This window comes from Gossypium hirsutum, chromosome D13 (genome assembly GCF_007990345.1).
Source record: "Gossypium hirsutum isolate 1008001.06 chromosome D13, Gossypium_hirsutum_v2.1, whole genome shotgun sequence".
NCBI classification, from domain to species: domain Eukaryota; kingdom Viridiplantae; phylum Streptophyta; class Magnoliopsida; order Malvales; family Malvaceae; genus Gossypium; species Gossypium hirsutum.
In genome coordinates this window covers 51,826,052-51,843,332 of record NC_053449.1, presented here as the reverse complement: position 1 = coordinate 51,843,332, position 17,281 = coordinate 51,826,052, and the positions used below count along the sequence as shown (strand labels likewise).

At 32.8% G+C, this 17,281-nt stretch overlaps 1 protein-coding gene and 1 long non-coding RNA gene across 2 annotated transcripts; one reads left to right on the top strand and one right to left on the bottom strand.

Annotated features, from left to right (window-relative positions):
* Positions 1-644: 644 nt before the first annotated feature.
* On the top strand, positions 645-2,044 carry LOC107918616 (thioredoxin M-type, chloroplastic). Its single transcript, XM_041109088.1, has 2 exons — positions 645-958; positions 1,475-2,044. The coding sequence occupies exon 2, from the start codon at positions 1,573-1,575 to the stop codon at positions 1,786-1,788; it is 216 nt and encodes a 71-aa protein (XP_040965022.1). The 5' UTR covers positions 645-958; positions 1,475-1,572; the 3' UTR covers positions 1,789-2,044.
* Positions 1,822-6,181, bottom strand: LOC121225121 (uncharacterized). Its single transcript, XR_005923006.1, has 2 exons — positions 5,929-6,181; positions 1,822-1,983 (listed from the first exon to the last, which is right to left on the bottom strand). It is a non-coding gene; the product is annotated as an uncharacterized lncRNA (long non-coding RNA).
* Positions 6,182-17,281: the final 11,100 nt, after the last annotated feature.

The window sequence follows — 17,281 nt, the reverse complement described above, 5'->3', positions numbered from 1 at the left end:
TTGGATCGACAGTCTAATACTAGAGATGACATCAAACAATCAAAACAATGATGGTGAGAATCGACAACTATGAGTAAGGAGAATAAAGGATAAGGAAAATAGGGAAAAAATAGGGAGAAAGAAGAGCATCCTCAATGTCATTCATTAACAGGACAACGCTTACCGATGGTGGTTCAATGGACGAAGTGACAACATCTTTAAGAGAGATGATCATGGCTAGGTCTGTTGGATTAGAAGAGAGAAGATAAAAAAAAATAGATGAGGAGAAAAACAAAAAATTGAAGAAAAAAGAAAATTAGAGCATTTTGTTAAATTTAACCGTGAAATGATTATTTTGATTAATTTATTTAATGTTAATGATTAAATTAATAAAAAAATTTACCCAATAACTAAAGTGCACTTAAAAATTAAAATAAATTGTTTATAGGTTTTTTTTACTGGACTGAATAGAAAAAAAATTAATCCAATTGGACAATTTTTCTTTAAAACGGTTCGACATTTCTACTTTTGATGTGTGCTATAGTAAAAAAGAAATTTGCAATCGTGGCGCACTGTTGTGCTGCTAAATGCAAAAGCATCAACGCCCCAGAAGATCCCATAGGCATCTTAAAAACCAATCGTCGCCGTCCACGTTTTCCTGTCTTCTCCTTCCGCATCATCCAAAAATGTCTCCTTTATTAACTATATTCCAATCCCTCACTCTCTTTGAAATCTCCACCTTTTTCCTCCTAAAATTTTCTTCTTCCCATGGCTTCCTCCACGGTTCCGATCGGTGTTGCTGTCTCTGCCCCTTCTTCTTTTCTTACTGATCGGAAAACATCCGTTAGATTTTCGGAATTTCGTGGTCTCAAGATTAAACCCAGGTTGGCGTCGCTGGCTCAGTCGACCAGATAGGCGATTCAGGACCGGCGTCGAGTCGGACGTGTTGTTTGTGAGGCTCAGAACACCGCTGTTGATGGTGGGTTTCGTTTGTCTTCGGTATAAATTAATTTGTTTCTCTGTTTTAATTGTTTTTCTTATGCTTTTCTGTTTTTTGTTTGATTGGTTGCTTGGAAAGTGAAAGAAATTAGGTTTAAGTAAAAATCAAACCTTCGTAGTTGAAAATTTGATTGTTTTATCTAGCTATAAACTAGCTTAACAGTGAGTTCACCTATGTTTAAAACTTTACTTTGCTTACTAAATAAGTTTCATTAGAATTAATTGTTTGTATTTGTAGAAAGTTTGTAATATTCTTTAAGCGTTAGATAAGTAATTAGAGGTTAAAGTATTCGGACTTGGATGTGAATATCAAATTTAGATGTAAATTTCTTCTTCTTGCTTGTTCTCAAATGAAACAGGATAATGGTACAACAGCGTAATCATTTTGATACTTTCCATAACCTTCAAATTTGAGGAAATTTATGGCCATGCTTCTTTCCTTGGATTCTGGTTTTATATATATATATATGATTAAGCTAGTTCTTGAAATTTGCAGTGCCAGCAATTAAGGATGAAACATGGCAGTCACTAGTTCTTGATTGTGAATTGCCTGTTCTGGTTGAATTTTGGGCTCCGTGGTGCGGACCTTGCCGTATGATCCACCCCATAATCGACGAGCTGTCGAAGCAATATGCTGGGAAGCTCAAATGTTACAAAGTTAACACCGACGAGAGTCCTACCATCGCAACACGATATGGAATCCGAAGCATTCCGACTGTTATGATCTTCGAGAGTGGGGAGAAGAAAGATGCAGTGATCGGTGCCGTTCCGAAGTCGACATTGACAACTTGCATCGAGAGATTCTTGTAGGGTTGGTAAGAAAAATCTGTGTCATATTTTTTCCCCTAGAGTTAAGCTCTTTCAAGCAAATCAGTATAACTTGCAGTGGCTCATGTTATGATACTGTATCTGAAATAAACTCGTCTGCGCCCCTGTATAGTTCTGCTGAAGATGCTGTATTTTGCCTGTCTTAGTTAATGCTAATCAGTTGTATGCTGCTTGTACCTGACAATTCATATACAGGTATCATGTTCATATATTTTATAATAGTATAATTGTGTTTTAATGTATTTTTATTTAATTTTGATATGATAATACTAGGTATTATATAGGTTTTAAGATATTTGTGTATTCAACTATTCATGTCATGTTTGGTGATGCTTCCATGTACTCTTTATATATATATATATTATCTGTTTATATAATGTAACTGTGTCGTCTATAATTACAGGTGACAATCGGTGGGTAAGGGTTCAGGTCGGATTTATTTTGGGTTAGGAAAAAGTTTGGGTTTGTTTTGCATTAAATGTAAGTATATACACATAATTTAAATATTTACATCTTCATATAAATTATTAATTTACTATTAGGTTGTAATAGGATAGTTCTAATTATATACATGGTGTTATTCATGATAAAATAAAATAGAAATAATGATAAATTTAGTCCCGACAATTACTTTTTTTTTCACTTTAGTTTTTTTTTTCTTTTTTTTTTTAAAGTTTTTCGTTTTAAAAAAAACTAATTGAATTATGAAAATTTTACCAATACTTACGTGGTTGCTTACATCACCTGGGAAATTTAAAAAATAAAAAATAAAAAATAAAATTATGTTTTTTTATTTTTTATGAACTACATGTATACTGTTAGTGGGTTGCAAAATTTTAACAAATTAGTTAATTCTTTTACTTAATTAAAATTTAAAGGGTGGAGGTTTAAATGATTTAAAAAGAAAAAAATATTAAGGAGTTAAATTTGTCATTAAATCAATAAAAATGATAAAACCAAATTTACGAGTTTAATAAAATTTACTAGTAATATTGTATTATATTTTTATTAAATTAATTGTCATTTATTATAAATGTTTTTCTAATGAGAACCAAATAATTTCTCTAAACACAAATATACTTTTGACTCATACTTTTATACCTAGTAATCATATTTCCTAAAAGAATTATTATTTCAAATAAAGTATATAATTAGTTTATTAAAAATATTAGAATAAAAATAAGAATTAAAGATTTTATAAGAAAACATTTAATTCGAATTGTTAAAATTCTTTTTGAGTTCCGGGCTTTTTTGAAATTGAATTTTTATAAATTTTGAGTTAAAACTTGTTTGTGTTTTTTTATGTTTAGTTGTTTTGAGCTGAATTTTTTTTGGTAGGATCTTTTTTTGTTGTGTAAGTTAATTTGGTCACTTTTTATTTTTTTTTTATGTTAAGATATGATGTGAGTCTTCATATTTTTCATAAATTTGAAATTTAGTTTTAATATTTTTTATTTTTAAGAAATTAGTTCTTATAAGATTTTAAAATTAAAGTCTAATTCTTAATTTTATTAATTTTTTTTAAAAATTTGTTGATATGATATTTTAAAATAAAAAAATTAATAACCATGTAGTTAAAAGAATTCTAAAATTTAACAAATAAAAAAAATAAAATTAGAGTTGAACCTCAATTTTAAAACATAAAAATAAAATAATTAAATTTTAAATTTTAAATTTTAAATTTTCAAAGACTACGAGTACGTGAAGTAGTCTCGTTTTATGCTTTGGCTTTTCTCCAAATCAAACTCATCCGAGGGGATGAGTATGAAGGTGACGATACATGAGCATGTGAAGCAGCCAGTTCAGCCCATAAAGTGTCCATCAATTCATCATATAATCTCGATGTTTGTAATTAAGTCCAGCGGCGATAAAAGTTAAAAATTCCCCTTGGCGTCTCTCAGTTTACTTCCAAAAACCCATATCTAATGTCACCATCTCCACATTTCATTTCTTACTTCTATTCCTTTCTTTAAGGGAAAAAATTACATTTATAAATATTTGAAAAATATCCCCACTTTAAATCTGATAAACAAAAATACTAAACCACTAAAACTTATGGTTAAATTAGGAATAAATGCTATTTTAAAAGTTAATTGAGTGATTAAGTCGATTTGTAGCATATTTATTGGCATAGGTCAATTTTGGAGAGAAAGGGGAAAACACACCCAGCTGGACGTGTTTTCACCCAACGATAACCTTCTCCAACAATCATAAAAAGAAACGTCTAGTTTTTATTTCTATATGAACTCAAATATTTTCCTCATTTTTTCATTCAAATCCATTTCTATCAATTCTCTCAATGATTTAGTTCTAAAATTTTAATTAAAATTCACTCAAGTTCGTCTTGATTTAATTCTGTTTTTCAATTTTTATTTGTTTTAATTCAAGTTTGGAATGACAAATATTCTTATTCGTTTCGATGACAACCACATTTTCGCGATTCAACTGCAAATAGTAAGAAAATATTTCTAATATTTATACTTTTATTTAAGTTCATTAATAAGTTGTTAAAAAGATTAAAGTTTATTGTTTTATAGTTTTTTTTATATTCAGGCTAAAAATCGAATTTTGGAGACATGTATACACAATCTATCTACAAGGTCAGCGCGTGTGATTGAACCCTATTTGGAAGTTGTAGGATTCTTTCACCTGTCCCATATGCTTAGGGGTGTAAATTGGATCCCACACTTACAAGCGCGTTGGTGGAAAGATGGAGACCCAAGACACACACATTCTATCTTTCATGCGGTAAGTGTACAACCACACTTGAGAACGTTCTTGTAACACCCATATTTCGTTTCCGTTGTCGAAATAGGATACAAAATATTACCAATAAAGTTGGAACAATTTATAACGATTTACATTCAATTATCAATTTAATTTCATAACTATGTGAAATATTCAAAAATGACATAGGACTTTCAAATATGGCCCTAAATTTAGTTTCGAAACCTAAAAAAAAAATTTACGGGCATTTAGGGACCAATTCGGAACAAATCAAAATATTCAAGTAGAATTTAAAAATTTTCAAATCAGGGGTCACATGGTTGTATGCCCAAGCCATGTGACAGTGCCTAACCCGTGTGGCTCTAGACATGGCCATGTGGATATCTTACACGCCCATGTGCGACCTCTAGGGGTGTTCATTCGGTTAACCGACCCGAAATTGTTATAACCGAATTAACCGACCTCCCAAAATTTTTAACCGTTAACCGAACCGAAATTTAAAAAAAAATTAACCGAACCAAAATTTTTTCGGTTAATAAGGCCGGTTAACCGAATTAACCGAAAAATATGTGTTGTTCATTTTTGGTTAAAAATTACTCGAATTACCCGAATTACCCGAATTACTCGAAAATCTTAGTCCAAACTACTTTCCAAAACACTTTATATCAAAAAATCTTAGTCCAAACTACTTTCCAAACACTTGGTATCAATCTCAAAGTGATATATTGATATTTGCTAAGCTAAAGAGAAGTACAAATACTTTTGTGGCCTAAAAAGTAATAAACCAGGGAGCTTCAATTCCCTGTTTGACTAATTTCTAAGTTCAAACTATTTAATTTAGTTAATTAATTAAATTTTCCAAAAGACAATAATTGGGTGAACTTTCCAGGGTAGAAGACTTGGTAACCAAGCTTTTTTTCTTTTCTTACATAATTAATTTTAATTAATTAATTAATTAATAGACAACGAAAAGACCCTCACTATATTTTTTTTGTCTCCCGTATTATTATTGATCCTATATTTTGGATACTCGCCACCGACATTAGATTTGGTAACCAAACGGATTAATCACGTGTATCTTATGTATCTAAGAACACAAATAATGAGAAATAATAATAATAATAATAATTCACAGCACAATTTATGTAGATTTTTTTCTTTCTTTCTTTTGAGGGACCATAAATTAAAGTTGAAGCAACCTTTAAGGACTTCACAAACATGAGTTGTTTTAAAGTAAAAAAACAGAACATGTTTTGTTCTGTTAAAACCCAAAGGATTGCTTGTAATTTACTTTTGTTTTATTAATTAATTAATTCATTTATTCCATTAATTAGTTGTAAAGTTGAATTTGTGACAGTAAAATACATTATATTCAAAGATTTTGAGAAAGCAAACCTGGCCCTGGGTCTGGGTACTGCCGTACTAGTGTTGGTGGTCCGACACTCCAACTCGGCGACTCCGACGGAAGAGAAATAGTGGGTTTTTCATTTTCCCGATTTGACTGTCGAGTGTCGACTGAGATTAGGGGTGTTGGGGTGGGATTTAGGGCTACGGGTGTTGGGTGTTGTTAAGACTTAAGTGTGACTGTGTGTGTGAGTGAAAGTGAAAGTGAAATTCGGGGGGGGGGTGTTGTGATTGTGCACAGCTCAGCATTAGTCGGCTGCCTGCTGCTGAGAAATAAAAAATGGGCAGCATGAGCAGATTCTAAGGCTACTGGGCTAGGGGTGTTGAATTTGGGCTGTCCTATTTGGTGAGCCTAAGAAAAAATTGGGCTGGGTTTAAATTGGGAGGGAGTAGGCCTACCCTGTAAATTTCAGTTTACCCGAATTTTTTTCGGTTAACCGACCCGTTTCGAACTGATTTAACCGTTAACTGAACAAACCAAAAAAATTTAACCGACCCCCAACCGAATTTTTTCTGTTACCCAATCAATTAATCGAACTCGGTCGGTTAATCAAAAAAATTCAGTTTTAACCGAATAATGCACAGCCCTAACAACCTCATACGCCTGTGTGCATGGATTGTGTAACTCTCTAACTTGGATCACATGGCCGTGTTGTAGGCTGTGTGCCAGCCCGTGTAACATTCGAAATACCCTCACACGACCGTGTTGCTGACCGTGTGTCTACCCATGTGAAAGTTGCACCTATGTTGTCTTTAAACATGCTCTGGGCACACGCCCGTGTCCCAGGCCGTGTGTTCCCAAAAATGAGCAATTTCAAGTTCAAATTTTACACATTTGCTTAGGTACCTAAACACACTCAATTCACAATTTTAGAAGCCAAAAACCATATTCAAATATACTCAAACATGTCAAGAAGATTAGCCTAAATGCATAACCAATGTGCCTTTTTTAACACCTCAATACATTACATAACAATTCACCTCCAATTTTGCAAATACTTCTCACAATATATATATACACCAAACATTCCTATCATTGACTACCACACTTCAATATAGTGTCATTGTAATTCATTTAAATCAACCAATTCAACTTAAGCACAACATGCATACTTCTTTAAGCTAGTCATCACAACATTACAAGTTAAGGATTTATCTTACACAACTAAGTACTAATACATCATATTCAAAAGAATTCTTATTACATGCCATATAAACCAACCAAAATTAAAGTCTACCAAGATTCCCGGATATTGTGATTTTCGTGTTGATCCGACCTTCCAAGCCCACAAAAATGTAATCTACAAAATAAACCAACAACAGGTAAGCTTAAGTAAAGCTTAGTAAGTTCGTTTAAATAATCATTAAATTGAATCCTCAATAATCACTACTTCTATTAATTAAATACTATTTGTAGTATTATTTCAGTATTCATTTCCAAACATCAATACAAATGATCTCATTTAGTAAAATTAGTGGATAACACTCGCTTGAGCAATGCTCAGTATAATCAGTGAATTCTTTTGCTCAATTGAGCGACATTCAGTATATTCAATAAATTTTGCTCGATTGAGAAATGTTCAGTATATTCAGTAGATTTTGCTCGACTGAGCAGCATTCAGTATATACAGTAGATTTTGCTCGATTGAGCAACATTCAGTATATTTGGTATTTCATTTTCGTTCCAAGATTATATAAACATTCAAAATAACATTTGATAAGGTTATATTAACATAGAATATATAAGAACCATTAGTAATAAGTAAGTATACAAACTTATAGGACTGGTTTGTAAAATTTCCAAAGTTAGGGACTACTTCGTAATTTTCCCTTTTTTTGCGATCGTCCACACGTTATCGATCTAAAATAACAGTTCCATTTAATTAAATAAATCAATAGTAAAAAATTCAAACATCTATGCAATTTAGCCCTTCTTGATAATTTTACAAAATTTCGCTTAGCTTTTCACTTTTATTCAATTTAATCCTTAAGCCCTAATCATGAAAATTACCCATTTTTCCTTAAAACCAATGTTAGCCAAATGTTCTATATCTTCATATCAGCCTCTATTTGCAATAATTTCACCTTAAGTACAAGCAATTTATCATCTAATCAATTTAGTCCTTAAACGTTAAAATCATTAAAAATCACTTTACAAAATAGTCCACCCAAACAATAAAGTTTCATATTCCATCATAAACTTTAAGAAATAACTCAACTCATCAAAGCCAACATTTATAACAATTAACAGTTTCACAAATTAATCCTCAGAATAGCCAAGTTCAAAAAGATAAAAATTACAAAAAACGGGCACCAAAACACTTACTAATTAAGGCTTTAATTGAAAAACCATGAAAACCCTAGGTTTTCCTTTGTTGTGCCGTGAAGAAGATGGTGAAAATGAAAAATCTCATCTTTCTTTAGTTTAATTTAACATATATACTATGGTTATTTTGTAATTTTTTTAACTTTCTTAATTAAGCTTTAATTAATCCATGTTTAAATTTAATTAAGCCATCCAATTATACATATCATCATCTAATTCCGCTAACTAAATTCCCATGGGTTAAATTATCCATTTAGCCCATTTAACTTAACTACTCAAGTTTTTTAGTTTTTACGATTCAGTCCTTTTTACTTATTAAACTATCGAAACAATAAAATTTCTCAACCAAAATTTAATATGACCATAAAGACCTCGTAAATATATTAATTAAATAAATATTTACAAATTATTACATCAAAATTATGGTCTCAAAACCACTATTTCTGATACCATTAAAAATCAAGCTATTACAGTTCCATTATAGCTCTGTTTATGGGTGGATGGGTCAGTCGTTAGGGGATCAATGGTCATTGGCGATTGAAGCGACATTTGCGGGCAACTTTTAGGTAATGTTCTGGAAAAAATTTTCAGTGGTCAAATAGAAATGAAATGGTTGCATGAAAATTTCTAAAATCTCCATGGGAGTCCGAGTCCCCTTGAAAGAGAACAACACGTCCGAGTGTACATCCAGAGGTTAATTAGAGGTGTTCTAATGCTCGATAAATCTCAAACTCTTTGTACATTTAAGGTGGCTGCTACAACTCTTCGACTTGAAAGAAATGGGTCGACTTAGTTGGGAGTCACCGTGTTGGCGATGTTGTACCGAAAGATGTGTTGAGAAATCTACCACAAAAAATAAAAATTGGTGGTTGCGTACTCATTCTATAACCCCCTTGCCCGGCCCAGTCATCGGTCCCGAGCTATAGGATACTATAACAGTACAGGTTGCACTTTTGCTACAGCATACATGTTGACATAGCTCGCGTATTGACATAGCTCACACGTCAATACAACTTACAGATTTACACAACACACATATTATTACTTTACAGACCAGCTGACACTTACATACTTTACAGAGAGCTCGCACATACACATCATACAAATTCAGTTCACACATAACAACTTTAATGAATTAGTTCGCACACACTTAACAAAGCCAACTCGCATATACATTATAAAGTCAGTTTGCACATGATTACTTACAGATTCGGTTCACACATATGTTATAGTGATAGTTCCCACTTTAACACAATTCACTTATAAACACAGCTCGTATATAAATACAACCTGCATATAACGCAGCTCGCATACAAACACAACTCGCATATAAACATAGCTCACATATAAACACAGCTCGCATATAAGCACAACTAACATATAAACACAGCTCGTACATTGTCATAGTTCACCTCATAACTATTTATATAGAGTTCGCACATAATTATCTTACAAGTCAAATACAATGATAGTTCGAATATTCAAGTAATCAAATATACCTAATAAGACCTAAATACATTCACCAAGTATTCAAGCATAACAATGCCAATTTTGTTAAACAAAGGCTTCCACATATATTTAATGTAGTCATTCAAAGTCCAAGCCACATTCATGATCCAGAATACCATAATTTGACATCTCATAACATCATGTTTTCATACCAAACCATACCTACAAATACCATTTTGATGTCATTCAAGACATCACATTAAGCTATCACCCAACGATCACCATTCTCATAACATTACCTCAACCATTCCACTTTCAAAGTTTAGCCATCATACACACTTATATACATAGCATGTAAACATCCAAAATCAAGTATCACATAGGCTCAAGTTCGTGAACAATTAAAATGACACATATGCAATATGAATCCTATATACATGCCACATAACCAAGTCCAAAACAATTAAAAATCTACCGAATCAAAAGCTAGATAGTGTGGACTCCGAGTTGATCCAATCAACGTGTTCCTCAGAAGACAACTACAAGACAAGAAATGTAACTGAGTAAGCATTACGGATGCTTAGCAAGTTCATAGATTTTAAAATAAATAACTCACCTTAATTCACAATTAACAAAATGAAATAGCTAATTATGTAACTTTCATGTTTTCTCATATCACAGATATAAGGAGACTATATTTTACACAAGTCACATAATATCTCGATATATACAATACAATGCAATTCAGTCCGTTCAATTTGAATTATCAAACATATACATCATTTGTATTAATCCAATCATTTATATCCATTTCTATTCCAATCATTTATAGCCATTTCTATTCACCACACATACTATCATTTAATTGTACTTTCTTTTATACCGATAAGTCCAGTGAACTAAAAATAATAGATACGGATATGTGAGTAACTATTGAAACACACATGATTGCTCGTCCAAGCAATATCTCCAATACACACTTGAGCATCGAAATGCTAAGCCCATAGGCATCATATGTAATAAGACATTACATCCCTCCAAAACACACCAAGGTCTCCGTAGAGACATTACTTTGTAATCCGCAATAAATGATGGATTTTGGTATAATCAACGAACTCCCCATACATTAATATACTTTGTATCAGTTCTTTCACATATCCCGTACAACACGCAAATAACCTAATTGGCATGCCAATTATATCCTATCCTTTCTTATGTTCATTCGAGCACATGCAACACATTATATTGATTCTTTACAATTCAGTCCATTTCTCACCTTTTGAACCATTTTGTAAACATTTCAAATTATATTCATGCAATACAATTTCAGAATTCAAACACAAATATTAAAATTACATATGTAACTATACCATATGATCTTACCAAGTAAAATCAGCAATAATTGAAATATCAGGGACTAATCTATAATTTTCCCTTTTCCTTGATTATCTATTAGTTAATTCAATCTTGATATGCAAGGGTTGAACCTTGAACTTCCAAAAATGACTTCTTTCTTCTCTTTTCTTATGAACAAATGGTGGGGAAAGGAGAAATGGAAGAAAATGTCTTTATTTTTTTATGTTTTAACATATGTTACTTTATTATTAACTTTATTTAACATATATTTAATTAGAAAACAAGCAATAGCCGCCCAAATCAATTAAATAGAACATAATTTTCACATAAACTCTTGAACAATTTCTATTTAAGCCATTTAGCTAATAAAATTCAATAACGATAAACTTTTACGGTTTGTATGATTTAGTCTTTGTACCTTAATAACTAATCATTCAATAAAATTATTGGATCAAAAACCAATATAAAAGTATAATATATTCGTAAATATTAATGAATAATATTTACTGACTTGATAATCAGAAAACGGGATTTTGAAACCACTATTTTTGGCACTATTAAAAAAAGGGTTGTTACATCTTTTATAGTCATGGGCATGGTTTTGACTATCATTTTTATGTCCCCGAGACAACTACCCTTATACTTTCCCACTCATAATAAGGTAAAATTAATTCTATAATATAATTATCATAAAATTATTTAATTAGGTTGATTTTTAAAAAAATTATTATTTGAATAGTTGGAACCATGGCTCGAGTAATGTGGGACTACCGAAAGAACTCAAAGATACCCACTACTATTAGACCAACGATCGAAAATTGAGGTTGGTTTTAAAAAAAATTTAATTATATAATATTTATGTAAGCATTTCAAAATTAATATCAAGTAGATAATAAACTTTATTATTTCGTACTATAATTTGAATGGATGTCATACTCCGATCCTAGAATTTGACAATGTCGTCTGAGGGGTAGGCAACTTCGCTCGAGGATTTGAATGGATTTCAAAATTGGAGATGATATATCAGATTTCCTTATCACCTCTTATTTCTAACTTGCCACTTGCAAAATCCATTTCCAAAAAATGCAAGTTACATCTTCCCCTCTCTATCGAAGACCAAAGTATAAGACTTTATTACGACACACCTTGAAATACAGATAGAAATATCACTTTTCTCTCAACACGACGTAGTTATTATGCCCGTTCGTCATTTGTATCTTAGAAATTCCCCCTAAGAATATCTGCAAAAGCCTTCTTGTCTTGTACCAAAGAGATTTATCCACTTAAGTAGCACATTGAGAAGCAAATAACAAAGAGAGAATTAAATGCATAAACAAACTCAGTATATCTTGCAGTGTTTTTAGATTGATCTATTTATCTAATGGGCTTATATTTCCTTCTTGGTCTAGAACTACCTTGTGCAGTTACTAATATGCAAACACCATATCTATAATTCTAAATTGTTTCATTCTTCAGAAATTAAAAGCATGGGCCCCACAATTGTGAAACTCCAAAAATCTAATAACAATAAAATCTATATACACATTTTAGATACCTATTGAATGTATAAACTAAAGAGATTAGTTGACAATAGATTTAGTGAACTCAACAATAAATTTTAAACCAACAAAACAAGAAACGAAAAAGAAATATGGAAGACAGAATACCTCCGATGCTTTTAACCTAGCTTTAAATTTAGCAACTAGATCAGATGTTGTTACATGTACCTTTTGTAATAACATAACCTTGATGCCTTCTTCAGTTATAGGTCTAGCAGTTGGTGCTGAACCCGCTTTAGAAAAAGATGCACTAGCAGCTGATGTTGATCCAGCTTTAGCAGAAGATGATGTACCCTTACAGAAGATGCCAATCTTGCAAGTGGCAAGTTAGAAACAATAATGAATTTTTAAAATCTATTGCTGGAGGAGGTGAGGGGTAAGCAACGTCGCTCGAGAGGGTCATGATGATCGCATTTGGAACAGGTGCCGAGACAAATTCATTATCATCTCCAACCCAACAAGAGGCACCGGTGGCTGCACCACCTCTCGGACAGTACGACTGAACTTCTTCTGGTGCTTTCACTAATCTCGTATTTTTTTACAAAAACACCACACTATGCACCACCATATCCTGCTTCAACATCTTCTATAGGTGTGTTTTTGGCACCACCTCCGCCTCCAACATATTACACGCCAATGCTGGTGACAACACTAATGTATCTGTCGCGGACATATCTACCACCTCTAATGATTCGACCATATTATGTGCAACTAGTATATGTGGCATCATACACCTATATATCGATAGTGTCGCAAACTCCCCTAACATCATTGTTCTACCAAGGCAGCTCATCTTAACAACTATTTTTTCGTAGAACGGAGGACACATGAAGGAAACCTAAGATGACACTGCACTCAACAACGGATAGAGATAATATGAAGACGACGGTCGAGGTGAAGATGAAGACGAAGAATAGGAGGAGTCGAAACCCTAACTTGTACAAAGAAAAAATTCGTTTCGCAATCGACACCTACCGGGTTGTGGCACACATTCAGCCTGATGATGCCGATTATTATTTTTCTATCTTATCATGTAAATCATACATGTAAAATTTGACACTTTAGACCAATACTAGAAATGTAATGGTTTTAAATAAATATCATTTTGAAACAAAATTGAAAAATTTTAAGTGACAATTTGTTTGAAATAGTTGTAAGAGATAAACTTTTAAATTTATCTTTCAAGCATTTAGAAAATATTATGTACTGGACCCAAGTATCGAACCCCTGGTATGGTATCAATACCACTTTCAGCTTTGCAGTTAAAAAAATAAAAAAAAACAAATGTATCGATACACTGAACAAAGTATAGATACCTTACCTAGTGAATCGATACTAAACCTATTGTATTGATACCAATTTCAGCTTCAAGTTAAAAAAAATTGATAAAGAAAAAGAAAGTATTGGGACGCTCAACCAAGTATCAATACCTGTGTTGGTACAATTATTTCCATGCATTAGGTATTTGATATAAAAAACCATATATAGGTAATTAGGTTTCCATGAAAAATTGGAACATATTTTAATTTGTATTGTTCTATTTTGCACATGAATAATATATCAATATTTACAATTTACCAAACAATCTATATCAATGAAAAAAATTAACAAACCCTTAAACGAAAAAATAGATAAATTTGTTAACAATATCTTGTCCTTGATGTATCCTCCAAGTGTGGACGTTTTGGCCTAGTATGCCTTGAGTTCCTACAATAACTGCATAACCTCGGTTGGTATGTCCTCTCTTGAATATCTATGTTGTCGTGTATCTGAGTAGAATTCTTCCGACCTTTTGAGTTGCAATGCAACGAAATATTCGGTACCAACTGGACTGGAACGTTTGATTTAGGTGACCATATACGTTCATCTGGGACTGGTGGAAATACAAGTTTCTACACATTATACATGTATTCTAGTTTATACGTTTCGTCTACAAAGCTTATGCAATCCAGACATGCCTGCGCACATGCAACAATTGCATGTGTCAATGGATAAAGAAGTGCAACAAATCTCCCACAGTCGCAGGTCCATCGTCTCAAGTTTACACATTAGACTCTCCCAGAAATACCTTAGTCGGGTCTATCAAACTCTTAACCTGAAATGATAGGTTTGAATGTGAGTGACACACTATAGACATATAGTTCACTCATTTTGCATTGTCTCTAATTTCTTTCATCACATCTTCACACCAAATGTGACCACTCTTTATCTTTCCATCATATTTTTTTGCTCACTTTGGAAATAAAGTTGCCAAGTAGAAATATGTTTCTTTCACCACTAATGTTACTGACAACTGACGTGTCCCATTCAATACAAAATTGATGCATTCTGCTAGGTTCATTGTCATGTGTCCATATCATATACCCTTATCGTACGATTGAGCCCACTGTTCAAAGGGTACGTTAGAGAGGTACGTTGCACCAGCCCTATTAATAGCGCACATGTTCTCCAACATTTCATGAAAATGATGTTGGATGAGCTTGTACTCTGTCGCAGAAAATAAATAGTTTATCCATTAATGCAAACACTGCATATGTTAAAGCATGATAGTGGAAATAGTGGTAAATACAAAACCATGTTAATGACTTGTGTCCGCTGAGTATCCGAATGGTGTTGTCCGCATAAGTTAGCAGCTACATATCTTAGATAATACTTACAGTGTGTGCGATCCCAAAGGCTTCACTATCGTTCAATTGCCGTAAGTATTCCGGGTCCCCTGTCAGAAATGACGCATATGTCAGGTTGTGACACAACATACCTTCTCGAGTTAGATAGGAAGAAATCTCAATCATCTGCATTTTCTCAAAGCGTTATTACAAAGGCTATTGGTAGGATTTTTTGATTACCATCTTATGCAACGGCCAACAACAATCAATGCTCATATCTCTCGTACAGGAATGTGTCATCAATTTGTACCAATGGCTTACAATGCTGAAATGCTTCTATGCATTGATCGAAAGTCCAGAAGAAATGATGGAAAACTCTTTTCCCATGGACCACACGATCATAAAAGTACGCAAGATCCATTTGTAGACCGGTTACGGAACCAGGTACGTACTGATACAATCCCTGACATCATTGCCACAAATCATTATCCAATATGTCCCACTCGTTATGCATATTCTCCATGACCTTTTATTTTGTGATCTACGCATTATGGTACGATGGTGTGTAATCAAATTGACTATGGATATTGGCAATTATAATTGGCATGAGAACCCTAAGACTCACTTTCACCATAGATCATGTCGGAATCCAACTTCGAATGATCTTGTGTCATACCTGCAACAACACGAGTATTTGAAAATTATAAATTCAATATCATATATGAGGTCACTATAATATCATATTGGACAATCTTATCACACACCTGTGGCAACACAAGTATGCAGAGCATTATATTTATTGATCGTCTAGAATCCTGTCTTCTTTCTTACAGAAACCATGATTTTCTATGGACATCTATTGTCATGCATTGCACACTTGACCTTAAATTTCTCCGATCGGGATTTAACAATGTAGAAGTTTACCATGTGCTTTATGTTATATCACTTAACTGCTGTGAAAAAAAGCATCTTTTGAGGAAAACTCTGTCATCACTTGTAAATCGCCCATATCCAATGAAGAACTCACATGGTCTGGCCTTCTGTGAGGTAGTTTTGGAAACTCTAACCCACTTTCAGCTGACCTGATTTTGATTTTATCTGTTAAAAATTAGTTATTCAGAAAATTGGAACAAGGTGAATTAATAGCTAATGCTAGACGGTATAGTACGAATCTACCACAATAGTAAGGCATCCATTCAATTAGCTTATCAACATGTCTAGAACTGAGAGTTTGGATTGGATAAAGTGTTAAGGTGGTAAGTCCTAAGTTTAATCTAGTATTGGATGTACGAACCAGGGTAAGGATCCAAATTTAAAGAGAACATAAGTAGAAGACCGCCATTGGTAGAAAACAAACTTTACGTTCAAGTAGATGGATAAATAGGAGACAGCTAAGCTTGTTAAGTTATAAAGGAAAATGGGATGAGGTAAAATCAGACCATTACTAAAGAGAACCACTATCGTGAAGAACATGCTACTTTTGAGATAGAGAATAAGTCCGTCAATGGTGAGCTGCAGAAAAAGGGCAAGGCATCGACCATTCCAATGAAAACTACGGGAGACCGAGGATAAATAGGGAGTTTGAGATCTCTGCTTAAAATTTTATTTCGTGAAGACTTTGAAATATTATTGTTACCCTGTTTCACAGTATTTCACTAAGTTCATTCGAACTTATGAATTTACAGTTTATTTACAAGATAAAGGTTTGACTCGAGAATGAGTGGAGGGACCAAGCCAGACACTGCCAATTTATGGGATGGGCATGGATGTCGTTCATATGTATAGAGGGGCTCCCTTAGATACATGCCTCGGGGATTAAGTCGAATGTACAAATATTAAAGTTTAAAATTTAGAATTGTAAATACTGCTAAGATTGTAAGGAAGTAACTTTTAAATGATATATCTATTGATATAGTTAAATGTGTAAATTGAGCATTTAAAAATGTAATAAGAATAGAATCTGAAACGTCTTTAAGTTAATCGGATCTTTGTATCATCCAGTACTCAGACCTGGTGATCAAGTCGAATATAAGGTGTCATAATTTCAT